A 1711-nucleotide genomic window follows, 5' to 3' on the forward strand; every position below is an offset into this window, starting at 1 on the left:
GGAATTGTCTGTAAAACCTCGCTATCACTGCTCTGCTATGAGCACATAGGAAATTTCCATGATGGATGTAAGGCATCTGGTTAGACAATTCTTTTAGTGGGTCGTGTGGTCTATCGGATTCAGGGCCGTGCCTGTCAATCTGGCGGCCTGGTCAGGGAGGTAAAATTTTCATTTCTATATTAAATGCGTTACTGCATTCTACCATCTTTCTCACATAGATATAACCTCAGTAACCTGATTTGGGACTTGAATTTGTGATTCTGTTGCTGCCGAGTGCCTGTGGTAATTGTCTGTAAATCACTGCTATGAGCACATAGAAAATTTCCATGACGGATGTAAGGTGTCTGGTTAGACAAGTCTTTTAGCGGGTCGTGTGGTCTATTAGATTCAAGACTGTGTCTGTCAATCTGGTGGCGCGGGTTCGAGTCCCGGTCAGGGAAGTAAAATTTGTATTTCTATATTAAATGCGTTACTGAATTCTACCATCTTTCTCACATATTTTTATATATATGTATATGCATATGTATATATATGTGTATATACATATGTATATATATATTTATATACATATGTATATATATACATATATATGTATATGATATATATGTATATACATGTATGTGTATATACATATATATAAACATTTATTTATATAGATTCAAATTCATATATATATATTTATATATATACATACTGTATATACATACAAACATATATATATATGTATATATATATGTATATATATATATACACACAAATTTATTCATGTACATGTGTATGTTTATGTCTATAAATGTATATATATGGCTACAGTTTTCTGCTTGAAGTCTAGTAGGAGTATTCTCGACAATATGAAGTACAATATAATGCAGTCTCATGTACGAAGAGAACCTTCGACGGTGTATATTTTTAGAAAATGGGATAGATAGAGATTTTCTTTTATCCTTTTTGTTTATTTTTTATCATGAAAAAATAGACAATGTCATTTAGAAGCACTTGCGGTGGACGATGCCGGGGCCAGACTCGTCGTATTCATCCTTGGTGATCCACATGGACTGGAAGGTGGACAGAGAAGACAGGATGGAACCACCGATCCAGACGGAGTACTTACGCTCAGGAGGAGCAATGATCTTGATCTTGATGGTGGAAGGAGCAAGGGCGGTGATCTCCTTCTGCATGCGGTCAGCAATACCAGGGTACATGGTGGTACCACCAGACATGACAATGTTGGCGAACAGATCCTTCCTGATATCAATGTCGCACCTCATGATGGAGCTATGAACGGTCTCCTGAACACCAGCAGATTCCATACCAAGGAAGGAAGGCTGGAACAGAGCCTCGGGGCAGCGGAAACGTTCGTTGCCGATGGTGATGACCTGACCGTCGGGAAGCTCGTAGGACTTGTCCAAGGAGGAGGAAGCAGCAGCAACATATTCATGTCCCATCCATCACTCCTGCGAAGTCAAGGGCAATGTAGCAAAGCTGTCTCTCCCCCTTCGTGCCCTTCCTCTCCTTGATGTCAACGGACGATTTCACGTTCACACGGGCAAGAGGGGCAGCCAGCCGCAACATATAGCGGTGTCTGGTGAAGGAATAACCACGCTTCATGTCATGATCTTCGAATTCATGGTAGTGGGTGCAAGGTTCACGAACGTCAGACCGGCAAGATCCGAGACGGAGGATAAAGCATGAAAAAAAAAGGAAGAGCGAA

The 1711-nt window shown here is 40.5% G+C and overlaps 1 protein-coding gene across 1 annotated transcript; it reads right to left on the bottom strand.

The window, feature by feature from the left end:
- Positions 1–932: 932 nt before the first annotated feature.
- Positions 933–1484, bottom strand: LOC147466972 (actin). The gene has a single exon (XM_086533454.1). The coding sequence runs from the start codon at positions 1443–1445 to the stop codon at positions 987–989; it is 459 nt and encodes a 152-aa protein (XP_086389580.1). The 5' UTR covers positions 1446–1484; the 3' UTR covers positions 933–986.
- Between the last annotated feature and the right edge of the window lie 227 nt (positions 1485–1711).

Source organism: Penaeus japonicus, unplaced genomic scaffold (genome assembly GCF_977035675.1).
Source record: "Penaeus japonicus unplaced genomic scaffold, GWHDUDI00000001_assembly GWHDUDI00000039, whole genome shotgun sequence".
Lineage (NCBI taxonomy): Eukaryota > Metazoa > Arthropoda > Malacostraca > Decapoda > Penaeidae > Penaeus > Penaeus japonicus.

What these genes read in the sequence shown, in the direction of transcription:
- LOC147466972 (XM_086533454.1), bottom strand. Translation starts at nt 1,445, where the DNA reads ATGGGACATGAATATGTTGCTGCTGCTTCCTCCTCCTTGGACAAGTCC.